We start from the raw sequence: 15,550 nt of genomic DNA, 5'->3' as shown, positions 1-15,550 counted from the left end.
TGACCTATCACAAACTTATTCTGTGTGATTTTAATTCGTTTTTTAATTGAATGGAAGCGACATTGGACCATTTTTTCGACATTAACGTTATATTGACAAAGTTTTACACACATCGAATAAATTTTCACCCAATGTACTTCCTGCTGCGATATGAATGAAGTATTTTTGAATTGACTTGACTTTATGGTTCCATTTGTTTTTTGTATTTTTTTCATGTTATCTTTGATCCAAAAATTTCCTTAATGACCTCAAACCTTTAGAGGAGAGGAAAATAAAGCACAGACTGAAGAGACCTGGAAGGGGAACATACTTGTTCAAAGCACTGCGTGTGCTATTGATAGCAAAGATCTATTCAAGTTTTAAACATCACATCATCAACCAGCAGGGGGCGGAATATCCCATATTTAAATGCATGTTTTCGGAGTTTATGAACCAAAAAAAAAGACAAAATGTTGTTTGTGAAAATAGTTTTACTATTTCTGAAGTTTTTTTTTAAGATCGTTTTGTTTTTATTTATATGTATATCGTTGTTTTTAGTCATTTATAGATCAGAAGACAGACATTTAACATAGAAACGCCTCAAACTAATCCAGATTCTGAGGAACAAGTTCAACAAGTCATTTCGGTCAAAGGCGTACTGAAAACACAACTTCATAACCAGGTTTAAAATTCACTCAATAGGCCTAACTATATAGTCAATTAAAGCTGTCGTATGAAAAAGTGAACTAAGCAATGATTTGATGATTCTAATACTAATCATGTAGTTATAACATGTATTAATAAAACAGCAATTTACAGCAAGCAGAAATGTATTTCACTGTTTAATGACATGGTCTTCTGCTGCAGCGAATCCTGAATTTATCTGTCGGCCTTATCACCGTCAGTGGGCGGAGCTAACCCAAGCCATGTCAGGATGACTAGTCTGAAATACACCTGGGAAGCGTCCATGAAGCCTTCATAAGGTCTGTATGGACATTTTTCTATATGTCACTCATTCATGCACACATGTGTACAAAGACAGAGGCCTCCCTTGTAGAAAACCAAAAGTTTTCTTTGAATGTACCTTAACTTGACTAAACTGTATTTGTGACCCTGGGTGTCCATGTCAAGACATTTTAAGTAAACTATAAAGAAGCTTAGTGGTGATGAAATTTTCCTTGGTGAAACACAAAGAAAACGTTGCCAACTTTACACATGCCGAGGGCTCGAAGCGTCCAGTTGGAAGTTAGTTTTTACACACCATTAATCTGGATGAAAAATACATGTAATAGTTGTGATTATGTAAAAGAAAAAAAAAAAGAAAAGCTTTTTAATGATGGAAAATGTGCTGTACAGGTGCAATAAATACTGGTCCTTAGTGTAGAATAGAGTTGCTTCTTAAATACAGACTAACAGGTCTGTGAGAACCAGAACTCATCCTGATGTGAAATGATCAAATACGGCATGTTTGCAATAATATGCTAATTATTATCCCACAATGTTTAGGGATATTTTTAATGCGAATATCAGACCTTTCTCCAGGAAACATATTTGTGAGGTCAGACACTGATGTTGGACGAGAACGGTTGACTCACCATCTCACTTTTAACTAATCCTATAGTTTAAATGGGGTTAAACTGAGTGCTTTGTGTAGGCCGCCCAGGCTCCTGTTTAACACGGTTTGAAGCAGTCTGCATCCCTGAAAATGTGTTGTGATAGAGTTTGTTTTTTAGTTTTACAAGTCTACTCATCTTTACTTCATCATTTAGTCATATTTTAATGTAGTCAGGTTTCGGCATTATAAATATGTCACTAAGTCTCATAGTGGTAATTTAACACCCAAAAATGAAGGAGTGATGCATGTATGCTTCACAATACACATTTTATTGTCATATATATAAATATATTTATAAATATATTTCATATGTATATTCAATTGCCATTAGAAACACATTTGCTTACATAGTACTGATATTCCTGAGTGTTTTAGCTTGAGGCCTGGTGTCTGCACATTAAAGAGCTTCACCCTTCAGGTGAGGTGCTTCCAAACCAACGGTACCTTAACATGCATATGCATTAATTAGCTCGAGTACCAAGGCAAACACATGCCTTGGTACTTGGTACTTCACTGCTGTGTTTATATGTTGACTATAAACACAGCAGTGAAGTACCAGAGCTTTCAGATGGTCACAATTAAAATACAAATAATTGTCAGTCTGTGGAAAAAGCCAACAGAGAAATGTAAATGTAAGGCACAGAAAATCTGCCAAATATGATGAGTGTTTTACGAAGCGCACGGTTAAGTAAGGGGGGGAAAAAATCCCTTAGGGGGAAATGGATTGCTGCAGCACCAAATATTAGAGAAAGAATCACATTTACAAAAATAAACAAGAATATAAAAGTGCCGGGAACAGGGTTTAAGGAGCCGTTGAGAACATTTAAAGTAGAAATACTCGAGCTAATGTATGAACACAGATATATTACAACATCATGGGCATGTGCAAGACACCAAGCTCAAAAAAAAAAAATCTGTGAAAAAATATTCAATATGTACAAAAAGTAGCGAGTTTTAAAACAAATGACAGTCTGTAAATATTACAGCATGTTCCACAATCTATGACACAGCAAAAATAAAAAGCCCACAGCATGACTGACAGTCAAGCCACTCCATGAGGAAAAAATGTACCAAATGTTAATACTATATTCACACTCTGCCAGCAAATAGTAGCTATCTGAAAATATATAATATATATATATATATATATATATATATCTTATTTACACAAAGAGCTTTATGAAAGAAAAGTTTAAATCGGCATCATGACTGCATCAGACCAATTACTGGGCAGGTTCATACCTCATCTAAAACCAAAGTGTAACAGTGATTCAATAATCGAGCGACAAAGAGGGCTGACATTCTGTCGAGGTATTTGCAAAATGGAGAAATACCCACTCAGATTCACATTCAAGACGTACATTCTGTTGTTGGGACATTCAAAATAAAAGCGCAGACTAGCGTCTCTCACACGTGGATACGTGCAACGTGTGTAAGCCCGAAAAAAAAAAAAAAGGCAGATATTACACTTGAGCGTCCGCTCTGTATTTTTTTTTGACTTAGTCCGTAAGCAGTGGCCGGCGGCTAACTCAGGAGGAGTTCACCGGGCCGGCGACCATGTTGCCGGGAGACCTGCGGTACTGAGCCTTGGTGTTTGTAACGGCGCCGTGTTTCTGTCGGAGATGAAGCCTGAGCTGACTCTTGTGTCTGAAGTGGAGGTCACATTTTTCACACTGCAGAAAGAACACAATAAAAAAATGCACTGTCAGAAATGGTGCATTAAACTATGGCATGAAGAACCTTTTAACCATAAAAAAAAAAAAAATAAAAGCCCAATAGAAAGTTTTAAGATTTAAAGTCATACTTATGAGATATAAAGTTATAATTATGGGATTCATAGTCAAGATTTTGGCTTTCAAAGTCATAATCATGAGATTCAATGTCTCATAATTATGACTTTTATTCTCATAATCATGACTCTGAATGTCAAAACTCTAATTTTGAAGTAATGACTATATCAAAATTGAGACTGACTTTCGATCTTAAGATTGATTTTGAATGTCAAAATTATAACTTTCTTTCTCATAATTATGACTGACTCTCAAAATTATTACTTTTGTTATCATAATTATAACGTTAAAGCTTGTAATTATGACTTCATGTTGGGCTTTTATATTTTCTTTTATGTCTTTAGAACTACTCAAGGATCACACAGGGTGAACTGATAGTCCTCCTGTCATTGAGAACAAGTGATGGATAATAGGATTACATGATAAGGCTTCTCTCCCGTGTGGATGCGCATGTGGCTCTTGAGCGTCTGAAGGTGGCGGAAGTGCGTTCCGCAGATCTCACAGGGGTACGGTTTCTCTCCCGTGTGGATCAACACGTGGGCGCGGAGGTGGGCGACCTGGTTAGGCAAGAGACAGAAACGGTGACCGGACTGAAACATAGGCGGCCGTCTTAAAATGATTTCAAAGGTCGGCGCTTCTTGATCTTCTCACCTGCACAAACCTAGAACCGCACGTCTCGCACTTGTATGGCTTTTCTCCAGAGTGAATCCGCGTGTGAGTCTTGAGGTTGGCCGGACGGTTGAACTGAGCCCCGCAGATGTTGCAGTGGTACGGCTTTGCACCTGGAAGTAGACGCGGACAGGTTGAGCGAGGAACAAGCGTGGCTGCATCAAAGAGCTACAGCTGACCGTAAAAAGCACTCACCGGTGTGAACTGTCTTATGGCTGGCCAGGTTGCCTTTGTAGCGGAAGGCGGCCTGGCAGCAGTCGCACTTGTATGGCTTGTCGCTGTGGACCTGACCCATGTGATCTTTCAGCGAGTCTTCCTCCGAGAACTTGGAGTCACACCCGTTGCAGAAGAAGTTATCTTCTGCCAATTTAAAGAAAAAGAAAGAGAAAACAGCTTAAATTGAATGACTTTCAGTCAGCAAAATAATATCACAGTCTGATGGTTGGTGGTGTGGTACTCACCACAGCTAGAGGGTGAATAATCTGAGCACATTTTTGTGGCTTCGTCGCTGCTGTAAGAGGTTGGAGTGAGGTGGCTGGTCTCCATGCGCTGAGGGCTATCGCAGCTAGAGGAGGAGAACCTACAACCAAGGAGTGCATTTCTGTTAGTTATCATTAAGAGATCCCCAATTAGTGCTGATTCATCATGAGTTCTACCAGTTGTACCTGCTGCTGCAGCTGAGTTCACTCATTTCCTCTCTGTGATTGCTGGCTCCCTTTTCTGGTTGGATCTTGTCATGTCCGCCAGCTGCTTCACTACTGGCGGGGCTGAGAGAGCGCGACGCGGACTCCACTTCAGCTCTTTTGCTCTGGGTCTCCCTCCCGCTCTCGTCAGGGGTTTGGTTCAGGACAATGAACTTGTACTTCTTCCAGTTGCGGGCCTTGGCGTCTCTGGGGGAATCGCAGGCCTGCTTCAGGCTCATTCTGGCGTTAATGCTGCTGCTGGACTCGGTGGGCGAGTTCGGCTGGCAGTCGGATCTGTGGGGGCTCTGCGGGCTGCAGATGACCCCCTTGGTGTAGCTCAGGGTAGGTCTCAGACAGCCGGTTTGTGGGTGCTGGGTGTTGTGGCCCTCCACGGGAGAGGCGGGACACTGGAGGTTACGGTGAGCCTCTGCTGGTCGGATAATGGAGGGTTGGGCCATGCTGGTGTTGACGATCTTATTAGAACCTTCTAGTACCGTAGCGGGGATGTGCAGATCGCCGTACACGTGGTAGGAACCAGTGGTGTTGATCCCCCTGAAAACATTCGGGACGTACCCCCCACACTCCTGAGGGGACAACCTCAGTAAGAGGTTATTTCTAAAGTCTGGATCCTTTTCCTCAGCGAGCTTTTTAGCAGAGATTTCTTCTGCTAGATTCGAGGACTTGTTCTGCACCTCTTCCATTTGCATATTCAGAGCCTGATGTCTGCAGAAACAAATCGAAATTAAAATCCCGATCTCTGCAGCTTTTACAGAAACAACAGGATGCCATTTTTGAGTTTGATAGTCTGCATTACCTGGACTTGATAAACCTGTGGCAGGTGTCAGCAACGTGCTCCATCTGTAGGTAGATGGCTGTGTTCAGGGTGGTCAAGGCCACAGAGTCATTCAGGTTCAGAAAGGAAGTGTACATGAAGTCCAGCAGGAGGGAGAAACCTTTGGGGTCCACTTTGGGGTCCAGGCTGATGGCACTAAGGCTCGCGTTCTCGGGTTTCATGAACACAGAATAGAAGAAGCCACTGTAGGATTGAAAACAATTAGTTGTCAGGTAATAGTTGCAACGAGGTGTGAAGTGCTCTCTTTCATCTCCAACACACACCTGCAGGCTACCAAGATGGCCTTGTGCGCATGAAAGATCTGTCCGTCCACCTGCACCGTGACATCGGTCAGGAGGTTCCTGCTGCGGAGGCGGTTGAAGTTGAGCAGGACGTCGCCTGCATGACGTGTGAATTGAATGCAGCCATCTGCAGTCGTGGCCATGCTGTCGCAATCTGTGCAGAGGTGCAAAAAATAAAAAATAAAAGATTCAAAGCGAGGTCGGTGAATACTGAATGTAAGGTCTTTGTATTTTTTGCAAATAAATTCAGCTCAAGATCCAACACATAAAAAAAGTCATAGAAACCAGGAAATAATTATATAAATCCAGATATGAATAAATGTTTATTAATCATGTTGGACAACATAAAAGTGTGTTTTGAAAGACTTGTTAGCTTATTCATGCAGTGGAGGTGAGGGGAGCTGTAATATTTGAGGATGGGGTCAGTTAAAAGAGGCACTGCAAAGCACACAAATATATTGATATAAAAGAAAAACTAAAAACAATGCTGCAACTCATTACAGCTAGTCATTTTCACTCATAAATTATTGCATAAAATTATTTATAAGTATTAAAAATACAAGAAATGTATGGGTGTGACGGGGCTAGTAAGTGGTGGAAATTTAAAAAAGGCACTAAGTAGGACAAAAATGGAAAACATAAAAAAAAGATACATTTAGCAACAATTTAAGTACTGCAACTCAAAGCTTTCTGAAATGTATGCATGGAAAATATTATAATAAAAAGCAGCTTGCACATTTGTATAAGTGACTGTCACCTTGGCACTTCCTTCACATCCCCACTGACAATCCGCCATTCACAACGACACAACTTAGAAGGTGTTGCACTTGCGTTTCAACACCAGATGGCGCCATTGTAAACGGAAAAAAAACATGTTTACCAAACTATGTGAAACTCTGCTTCCCGTCAACTGGGTCTTAACGACAGGATAGTAAACACGATATATCTACCTAGTGCATACATGTGCTTTTTTCCCCCTTTTAAACTCCTGCAGGCTTAATCAATAGGGTTGTATTTACACACCCTACATAGTTTTGAAATACATTTTTCGTTTTTAAGGTGGGTAAAAATAAATTCGAATTAATTTGATATCCCCCCCCCCCAAAAGAAAATAAATACGTTTGTTACAATGTTCCCGGGCTATTACGGGACACCTTTCTCATGTTTCTCCAATGTTCGCAGACGAACTGGCGCAGAGCGCGCGCTGGCAGCCTGCAGCGCGCGAGCACATTCCGTCCTTCCTGCTCAGACTGGAGCTGCCAGCGCGCGGACGGAGAGGTTTTCTGTTCCCCCACATCAGGGGAACTCGTCTGATTTAACCAGTTTACATTCACTCACACGCCCCCCCAGCTAACCAATCACCCACCGTGTTCCTAAACCCCTTAAAATTGCTACACTAAATCTCACACGTCACGATGCGAAAAAGATTTTGTCGAGTTCAAGGAGTGGTTTAGTTGTTACAGGGCAACTTCGGGCTGCTTGAGAGCAGGCCAGCGCAAAGTCCTGTCAAGTTTGCAAATAGAAGTGTTAAAGCTGCGCTGGCACCGTCCTGGAATGTGTCCAGGGTCCTGTTAAGTGTTTTACAGCTGGTTCTACTATCAAAACAAACGGCGAAAAACAACGCTTTAGCAACAATGGGTCGAATAAAAAAAAAAAAAAAAAACTTTCGCCGTCGAAAAAAGAAACTGCGCAAAGGAAATTGGAAGTGACTGAACCAGACAGACCGGTACTGTTGCGCCACAGCTAAACCCAACATGGCATTAAACTTGTGAAATAGTAAACTGAAAAGAGTGAAATAATATTTGCGAACGTTAAGCTACAAGTTAGAAAATTATCCAGCGCTTACAGGTTTACTAAAACACCGCAGTTGCTAAACACTGAGCGGAAGCAGAATAAGTCTGTCTAATGAAGAAAAACACGGTCCCAACACCGCGCTTCCGTTTAAAACAGCGCAACATGACTCCGGCTGTCAAAAATAACCACCACAGTTCACATATGTCAGTTCGCTCTCAGCTTAAATGTTCACAAAATACACTAAATAAATAAAAATCTCCAGCTCGACAGCAGCTGGAGCGGCTGCACAAGCCTGTGCTGCTTCCCTACACTTCTGAGAAAATAGGAAGAGAGAGAGAGAGGGAAAAAAAAGTCACCTTATAAAAGTTTCCTCGAAACTCTGAGCATCACCAGTTCTGAGAATCCAGTTCTAAGAAACACAGCGGCTCAATTCTCGGAATTTCAACAGAAGGCTGAGCCATTATGCGCGGGGCGGGGGAGGCTCTCTCCGCCGTACATCCCCTAAAACTGCATTAAAAGCACTTTATGCAAACACTACATGTGCATGTCACAGACACGCTTTCTCTTAGGTGTTTTATGGTGTTTACTGTGAGATATGTCAACTCTATAAACTTAAATGAATAGGTTTTTAATATTTCCAACTCTCCCCGCGTAGTGGTTGCGTCCAAGTGCAAGGTCAGCTGACCAAGTTATAAATACTGTGGGGAACCGGACTGTGCGTTGTCTGTCTATCGCCCAGCGTCCTATGAAAATTGCTGGAAAGTCAGCCGCTCATTTTCCCAAAATGAGTAATGTGATGTCGGCGTGTTTATTTGTTGGTTTGTTTTTTTCACTTTTTCCCAGACACACGCTGCTAATTCAAGTCGAAAAATTGATATCCTTGTTTCCCCAAAGGGGGAAACGACGACAGCGTCATCTGCCGCAACTTCACACGTGTGAACGGACTAATGTCTCCGCCGGAGCAGAGAAACGACCCTTCAGACCAACCATGTTTATCTGTCAAAGCTTGTTTCACGTCTCGCATATGTTTATGTAGCGTCATCAGACATGTTCTGGAAAATGATATATTACTTGCGTGTAATTTCTTATTGACCTAACACGCCCTAACCTAGCTGAAAACATGAGTACATCATAATGCATGCCGGGAAACTGAATGCTCGATCTTCTAGTTTCCTTCCACAACACAAAGACACCCAGGAAAAAATAACCACCCAAATCATGACATGTAGTGTCTAATAATAATAACAATAATAATAACTACGAATAATATAATAATATAGTTACATAATAATAATAATAGTAACTACTGCAAAAAATAATAATAATAGGAATATATGTAGTATACATTCTATAAGGAACTGGATATTTGTGACTAAGTCCTTGATAAGTTTCATGATGTTTATTTATGGCAGATATAAATATGATGCAATAGTCATTGGGAACAGGCTGCTTCAAAGATAAGGAGATGAGATATGAAATATTCCTAGATGTCTGGGCCGGTTCCTTATTAGCTGGACTCTCCTAAATCCACAACAGGTGATTCATCTCCTCCTCGTACAGCTGGATCTTGTTCTGTTGGGCCGTCTCCCTTTTACTAAAAGCAGATCGCTTATTGAATTTACGGTGAATTTTAATCTGTTACATAAATTGTTGTGTACAAATAAACAAGTGGGCCATTGAAACGCTAAACACAGAGAATGTGATACAGAGAAGCTTTCAGTAGCTGTGGGCTCATAGCGCCTGACACTTATTATAAAGCCAAGGCCGTTGCTCTTTAAATTGTAAATGAATTTTTCTTTGTGTGTAATATTTTTTCTTAGCATATTCCTGCTGGGTTTCTTTTAAAGATGTTCAGTGTGTTTTTCTTGCATAAATACGAAGACTAGCTTCGTTTTGCCAGAAGGTAATTCATTCACATCTCGCCTTCTTACAACCACAAGCTTTTATGTATTTTATTAGAATATTCAGCGATAGCTTGACACAAAGTAATGCATAAGTAAAAGTGAAAGTGATGCATGGCTTTTAATTTTTTTTGTTTTTACGAAAACAAATCTGAAAAGTGTGGCATGCATATGTACTGATTCAAATTTACTCTGATATCCCTGAATGAAATCTAGTGTGACGAGGTGCTTAAAGAAGTCAGGTTTACTCACAGATTTTTTTTCTGAAATATTTAAAATAAAAAGCATCTCTGGATGCAACTTGGCCATTGGCTGCTGTTTGCGAAGCAGCCAATCCAGGAGCACAATTTCTTCCCCTTGACACTGACTGTCTGTACTAAGAATGTGCTAAGCCAGTTTCCACTGTGCATATAAATGCATATTAAGGCATATTTGGTGTTTGAGCCATTAAAATAGTCAGTTACATGTAGGTGTCCTTGAGACAACTGTTTTGTAAAAATGCAAAATGTAAAAAAAAGTTTAGAAATATTTTGAAATGTTTTATTGCCTCCAGCATTTTGGAGGATTTTGAAGGATACCAGCATTTTACTCTGATATCCCTGAATAAAATCTAGTGTGACAAGGTGCTTATAGAAGTCAGGTTTACTCATGTTTCGTTCACCAGAAACGTAAAGCATTTACTCTTGATAATGATATCAATCACGTTTATCTCATCATCATAAACATGTCCAAATGTTCATATCTACAGTGCAAAGACCTTTGGTTTATTATTATTGTTGTTATTATTATTATTATAAATGGGCTTCTAATAAATCTCCCTGGCACTTAAGATCTTGCAACAAAGACAGTCATAAACATCCATCCTACAGCTGCACACAAGTCACTGAAAATGTGGAGCAACGTCTGATTTTTTTTTTCTTTCACAAATATGCAAAATTAAATAAAACAAAGAGCAGCAAAACCAGTAAGGTTTCACAGTCATCATGAATTTCAACCTGCGGAAAAGATAGCGTGCAGTGGAGCTCCACGGGTCTAAATTGCAGCAGTTTAGGTGGCTATGGCAACAAAGCAGTGTAGAGAATTGTTTTGCATCGCTGATGTTTTTCCCCTTGTGGTTATCTTTGGTGGCCCACGTTTCTGCGGCTGCGACGTCTCCACATCCTTTCCTGCAATGAATTACAGGAGACAAAAAAAAAAGTTGCTCAGTCAGGTGCAGCAGAGAGCTCGGTCCGGTTCTTGGTGTTTTGTTCGCAGGCGAGAGGATGCACGGGTTTCAGATTAGCCAGCCTTTTGCTCGCGTGCATCAGTGCAACATCTTCGGCTTCTCACGAGGGCTTCGCTGCAGATAGCAAATAAGAGACAGAATTCTGCATGCGGTAGATAATCTCCTCAAGAAGGTATCGGCTGGATCTCAAAAACATGCCACTTTATGATTATTTAGCAAAGTAATGTGTCTGGCTTTTGTAAACACACAAAACTAAAAAAAAAAAGTACATATAAACTGTGTTATGCAGTTTTGGGTAAGATAAAAAAGGTATTTTCTGCCTTTCAGATTTCTTCTGGTGTTTGTTTTTTGTCACACTTAAATGCTTCAGAAGAAATGTTAAATTTGCAAACTAAAGTCTCGGTATACACAGAAAGTTATTTTGAAGTGAACTTTGTTTACAGAGGGAAACAAACTATACCAATTAACAGAACTCTGTGTAAAAAGCTTCATCACCGCCCTAAATAAGTCATGATTTAACTGTGATTAGCCAAACCTTTTAATGTTTCTCTAGTCACACCAAGATCTGACTGCTGTCGGCTTAAACAGAACCTGTCTGACTACATGAAGTAGGCTAAAAGATCCCTCAAATTATAAGATTCTCAAGAGAATGAGTGGAATAAAGTCGCTGAGATGAGTCTGGAAAGGGTGACAAAGGAATTTTTAAGGCTTTAGGACTCCAGTGACCCACAGTAAGAGGCATGGAACAGTGGGGAACCTTCCCACTTTGCTGAGATTGCTTCAGCTACGCAGGACAAACTCATCCAGGAAATCACAAAAGAACCAAGAACAATATGTAGAGTAAAGCAATGCCAGCCTCTCTTGCCTTAGCTAAAGTCAGAGTGCATAATTCAACAGTAAGAGACAAAATTGGCCCCCATTGTGAAGCTCCAAGGGAAAAACCACTGCTGACAAAAAAAAAATCTAAATAAACCATAAAAACCACAAATTCACACATTTGACAATTTGACAGTCTGGCCACTATCTTCTTATTCACTTGATTCTCATCTCCCTTCAGTGCTCCGTCTGGGATTTCTTCTATGGAGCTTAATTTCTCCAGGTGAATTTCAACCAGAACAGAAGGAGAAGTTGTGAATGTTGACATCAATTTTTCTCTGATGTGCTAGAATTGTAGTCTGCTTATGTTTATAGTTTTCACAATGGGAGCGGAGGAAGGTAACAAGGCCATTAGGTTCTTGTTGGCCACGCCTCCAAATATTGAGCAATTAAAGTCGGAGCAACAGAAATGTTTAAGATGCTTTATTGCTAGTAAAAATGTTGTGGCCCTCTTCTCCGTGTATTTTTATTTTTTTTGACAGCGCTCACAATTTTTGGTAAACTTCATTTAGCCGGCGTGTTGCATACATCGCAGTCAAACGTTAGAGATGGCATAAAATCAGATCCACTCAATTCTAACTTCAACCATTTCTCAATGGCTAACGGTCCGGTCACTCTGTACGAAGTTAAGCATAGAATAAGTTGAAATTTGTCTTGTTATCTTTGGTATGGAACTAATATAAGACCGTCGAACATGATGGTGGTACTCTGATAGTCTGGAAGGGCTTGGCTGCTGTAGAACCTGGACGACTAGTGGTTCTTGATAGAATCGCGAGTTCTGCTCTCAACTAGAAAATCTGGAAGGACAATGTCTGGATAACATTTGTTGAGTTTATTCTCAATCACACTTTGATTAAGCAGCAGGACAATGATCTGAAACCACCCCAGCAGGTTCCCCTCTGAATGCCTCAAAAGATAAAGTGAGGATTTTAAAGGAACCTATTCAAAGTCTGGGATGCTTTAATACGACTTCAAACAGGTCTACGTTAAAAAAAACAACTTTCAATGTGGCTGAATTAACATAATTCTTCAACGAAGAGTAGGCCATAGTTCCTCCTTTATGCTAGTTTTTTTATGCTAATCGTGGCACAACCAGATATTGGGCCAGGTGTGCTTGGAGAACGTTTTCCCCTTAGTTAACAATATGAAACAAACTAAGCCTTGACAGATCATGTGATGCGTTTCCCTTTCATCAGACAGACGTCATCTGTCTGCAGGGCTCGTTAAAACAATGCTGCTGGTTTCACAAACAAACAGCCCTCGCTACTTTTTTCCAGTCGACCCTGAGACAAACAAAAAAAGCCATTTTCTCTCTCCTGCTCAGCCGGTTAAATAAATCTGTCCTATGTGTTAACAAGTGTCTCCCTCCACCCCCCACAGACCCCCTGATGAACTCTGCTGACCTGGGGGCCTAGATGCAGACGGATAGCAACACGCCTCTCCCAAAACATGATCCAGGCACATGGTTGCCTGACTAGGACCAAAGGTCGTGTCAGTAAAATATGACTCTTTGCCTTCTTCCCCCTTTTCCCTTTTGAAGAGAAAAGGGGTTGTCAGGGGAGGGACAAGAGGGGGGAGTGTGTTCATGTCGGCTGAAGTGACAGCGTGCGCTTGAATTTGGGGAACAGTATACATGATTTACATTCACGGTGACAAAGAAAAGGAAAGTGCGCTCTGTTTTAATTTCCGCTATTAAACATGTCAGGGGAACATAAAGCGATCTGTTCTGGTTAAATTTAACCTCAAGTGAACAGAAACACACAACTGTAATTATTGATGAGTATGAAAAAGTTTTGCGTGGAAAAAAAGTCAACAATAGCTGCTTCCAGGTGTGATTACTTCTGTTAAAGGGACAGTATTATGTGTTTTCAGGCATTTTACGGCACAATCAAGTAACTATGTTTCCTCAAGTTGTTATAAAAATTGTATATATATATCAAATATGACTTGAAAGAAATTTGACTTTCTAATTTAACACCTTAAAATTGGGTCTCTGTCCCTTTAAAAACTCCTGCTATTTCTGAAACTCTGCTTTCAGGACGTTATCACATTGTTCCTTCCCTGTTAATCCTTTAACATTGTTTCATTGGAAGTAGCTCGTATAAAGAGCTCTGTAGTTAAGCGGTTCCACCAGATGTTTGCTAATTGCTGCTGGCTAGTCTGAAGGAGCAGAGTGTGGGAGTTGCGGGGCTGGCCTGCTCTGTGAGGCGGAAACATAGAAACTGCAGCTCTGAGGAGGAGCTGCGCCTCAAAGGCAGAGCTAGGTCCAACCAGGTGTTTTGCACAGCTGAATGGTTGCCACGGGAACACTCCAGATGTGTGTCTGATGATGGAGTAACATTATAGCATGATGTAGAGCTCAAAAAGTTTTACAGAATACCCCCCTTCCCTCCCCTTAAGCATGAGCTTGAGCAGTTTGTTGCTCTGGCAACCACCTTGATGAGGTGGAAAGACATATGAAGCCACATCCAATCAATCCAATATCTATTATTTTGCATTGCTAATGATTATTTACAAATTGAAAACATCAAAGACAAAATTTACAGCAACTTTCAACCAAAGACCAAACTATGCACATGTCAGGCTTTGGTTATGTTAAATTCTGAAGGTCAGGAGAGTCCACTTAGAAGAACACTGGACGAGTTTATCCTGTTGGACCCGGTTCAAGGAAAAACCCTCTGTTTTCTGTAACAAGAATTTTGCAACATAGATCAGATCTGGAAAGTTGAATCTGTATAAATAACTCTGGGGCAATGCCCTTTGGACCAAAGTAGGGATGTTTGGTCATAATGACCAAGACCATGTCTGGCGAAAATCAAACTCAGCTGATGGAGGGATGAGCAGCTACTAGACCTGGGCACTTTAAGGCCAGGAGCTCCTCTGTTTACTAAATGTGACACCATCTTGTTTTAGAGCTAAAGATTGCTCCACTCTGGGTCTTAAACAGGTCAGTGGCTCAACGATTGGAAGGGATTACAACGACCTAGTCAACACCTAAACCACCGGTCTAGTTAAAGCACTGGTTGGAACTTAAGAGATCCTCGCAGCACCAGGTGTCTGAAAACCCTGATGAACTGCAGCAGTCAGGTAGAGAAGTGTCAGTGTCACTTTTTAACATGTCGGTCCTCTAAGTAAAGCTGGGTCGATATTGATGACTACTATTTATGTCCATCTTGTTGCCGTTTGTGTTTCAGGAGGGGGATGTTGGTCAGGGGGGATTTGTGTGGTCCGGGGTTATAACTGTTTTGTTTTTTTGATAATAGTTTAGTTTTATTTTGTTTGCAGAGAAGCAATGTAGAATCACCTTTACAAAGCGTCAAAAGTATAGAGAAATGTATGTGTATACATTATATCGGTAAATATTGGTTATTGGCCACAGTATCAATGTCGGATAATCATGCCAAATTTTTGTATTGGTGCATTCCTGAAAAAGCCATCCAGTCATCTGCATTTGAAGCAAATGTTCACTAGTTAGTTGTTTTGCAAACCAAGCATGCGGAAATGGAAAAGAATCAATGCCCATTATTCATCAATCACACAAAGTTCAACGTTGTTTGTGTTGTTTTTAGCTGCGGTCAATGTGTGCTCTGCAGAGAACCAATAAAAAGCTCTTTACATGATCCATGTGACATTTACAGTGAACTTTGAGTCTCTCTGCGACTCACTCACAGATATATATTTAACCCACAGGCATTACGTCTGATAACTACTGAACTTGAGGTTACTTTAACACACAGACAACAGACTCCCAAGAATCCCATATAAGAATATGTTGCTTTGCTCTGATAAGGGCAACATATTCAACCATGACATATTGACTATGGGTCATGACTATGGGTATAAGGGTCATTGTTTATAGAAAGACAATGGAGTAAATCTCTCCC

At 40.6% G+C, this 15,550-nt stretch overlaps 1 protein-coding gene across 3 annotated transcripts; it reads right to left on the bottom strand.

Moving 5' to 3' along the window:
• Positions 1 to 1,842: 1,842 nt before the first annotated feature.
• LOC102232876 (B-cell lymphoma 6 protein homolog) lies at positions 1,843 to 8,082 on the bottom strand. Of its 3 annotated transcripts, none has more exons than XM_023335997.1 (9): positions 8,021 to 8,082; positions 5,853 to 6,024; positions 5,551 to 5,772; positions 4,719 to 5,459; positions 4,515 to 4,633; positions 4,249 to 4,413; positions 4,036 to 4,166; positions 3,804 to 3,941; positions 1,843 to 3,267 (listed from the first exon to the last, which is right to left on the bottom strand). In XM_023335997.1, exons 2-9 carry the CDS (start codon positions 6,011 to 6,013, stop codon positions 3,124 to 3,126), a joined length of 1,821 nt encoding a protein of 606 aa, XP_023191765.1. In that variant the 5' UTR covers positions 6,014 to 6,024; positions 8,021 to 8,082; the 3' UTR covers positions 1,843 to 3,123. The 3 variants fall into 3 exon arrangements, with proteins under 3 accessions (XP_023191765.1, XP_005802468.1, XP_023191766.1); XM_005802411.2 differs by lacking the exon at positions 8,021 to 8,082 and adding an exon at positions 6,628 to 7,973; XM_023335998.1 differs by lacking the exon at positions 8,021 to 8,082 and adding an exon at positions 7,025 to 7,973.
• Between the last annotated feature and the right edge of the window lie 7,468 nt (positions 8,083 to 15,550).

The sequence above is a fragment of the Xiphophorus maculatus genome, chromosome 6, assembly GCF_002775205.1.
Source record: "Xiphophorus maculatus strain JP 163 A chromosome 6, X_maculatus-5.0-male, whole genome shotgun sequence".
In the NCBI taxonomy this organism is placed as follows: Eukaryota; Metazoa; Chordata; class Actinopteri; order Cyprinodontiformes; family Poeciliidae; genus Xiphophorus; species Xiphophorus maculatus.
Note: the sequence above shows the minus strand (reverse complement) of the source record. Positions and strands in the feature narration are given on the sequence as shown.

Bases quoted from the DNA above. Each gene is read 5' to 3' on its own strand.
- LOC102232876 (XM_023335997.1), bottom strand. From the start codon at position 6,013: ATGGCCACGACTGCAGATGGCTGCATTCAATTCACACGTCATGCAGGC. The intron at 4,167-4,248 runs GTGAGTGCTTTT...GTCTACTTCCAG, and splicing joins CCATAAGACAGTTCACACCG to GTGCAAAGCCGTACCACTGC. The intron at 3,942-4,035 runs GTGAGAAGATCA...TTGCCTAACCAG, and splicing joins GCGGTTCTAGGTTTGTGCAG to GTCGCCCACCTCCGCGCCCA.